Source organism: Crocuta crocuta, unplaced genomic scaffold (assembly GCF_008692635.1).
Source record: "Crocuta crocuta isolate KB4526 unplaced genomic scaffold, BGI_CrCroc_1.0 scaffold1269, whole genome shotgun sequence".
NCBI classification, from domain to species: domain Eukaryota; kingdom Metazoa; phylum Chordata; class Mammalia; order Carnivora; family Hyaenidae; genus Crocuta; species Crocuta crocuta.
The window spans coordinates 274,815-275,655 of record NW_027531335.1 but is presented as its reverse complement, the minus strand read 5'-3'; the positions used below and the strand labels follow the sequence as shown (position 1 = coordinate 275,655).

General features: G+C 44.5%; 1 protein-coding gene across 1 annotated transcript in view; it reads right to left on the bottom strand.

Annotated features, from left to right (window-relative positions):
• The window catches only part of DOCK11 (dedicator of cytokinesis 11), a 147,138-nt gene that overhangs the window by 77,653 nt on the left and 68,644 nt on the right, over positions 1–841 (bottom strand). The window contains exon 29 of the mRNA XM_077771917.1: positions 265–376. Within this exon, the coding sequence (XP_077628043.1) occupies positions 265–376 (112 nt within the window). The remainder of the gene's footprint in view (positions 1–264; positions 377–841) is intronic.

Here is an 841-nt window from a genome sequence, read left to right as displayed (position 1 = left end):
TAGCATCGGACATCGTTGTTTAAGCAGCGATCTATGTACTACGCCTACTGTTCCCACGCTATGCATGCTATCACTGATGCTACGAAGAAACTGCAGATACTGTTAATGAACGTACCTTCACATAGCTAACAATTCTGAGGTTACCTTTAAAGTCACGGGTTTACCTAGAAAATATCACACTACACTAGCGCTAGCCCCCCCTCCCCAAAAAACAGAAAGAAAAGAAAAACACGTTCTCAAGGGATGAAAAATGCAAATACATACCTTGAACTCGCTGGAGTTTAGGTTTTGCAAATGCCATTGGCAGATTCAGAGGAATGTAATGCTCATGGTTGCAAATTGTTTGCAAAAATTCAAACTTGTATTCAGCCAGAACCTAAAGGGAAAGAAATTATACGTGAACCCCTATTTAGCGTGCACTTACTATTTTAATAACGAAACACAGAGCATTCGTTTCCAGAACAGACCGACGTAGGAAAGTGTTAACACAGCTGGCCCAAGACTGCTTTCCTTTAGGGAAGGGAAAAAAAAAAAAAAACCAGCCTGCTCCCCAGGCTGGTTGCGGGCTGGCATTTGGGAAACTGGGTTTTGAATAGCTCCCTGCACGATAAGGTGGTGCCCTATGCCAGCCTGCTCTGACGAGCTGCGTAAACAGTGTGATTTATTGCTTTCTTTTCCTTCCCAGACTCTGGAATGTGGACCGGTCTCCAATATATGACCAGCCTCCCAAGAAAAAAAAAATCTCAACTCCAAGTCTCAAATGGGCTTCCCCGAACAGAAATGCGGCAAGCCTGCGACTGCATTTTCAAGGCTGGAGAGAGAGTGTGCTCCGTGTGACCTT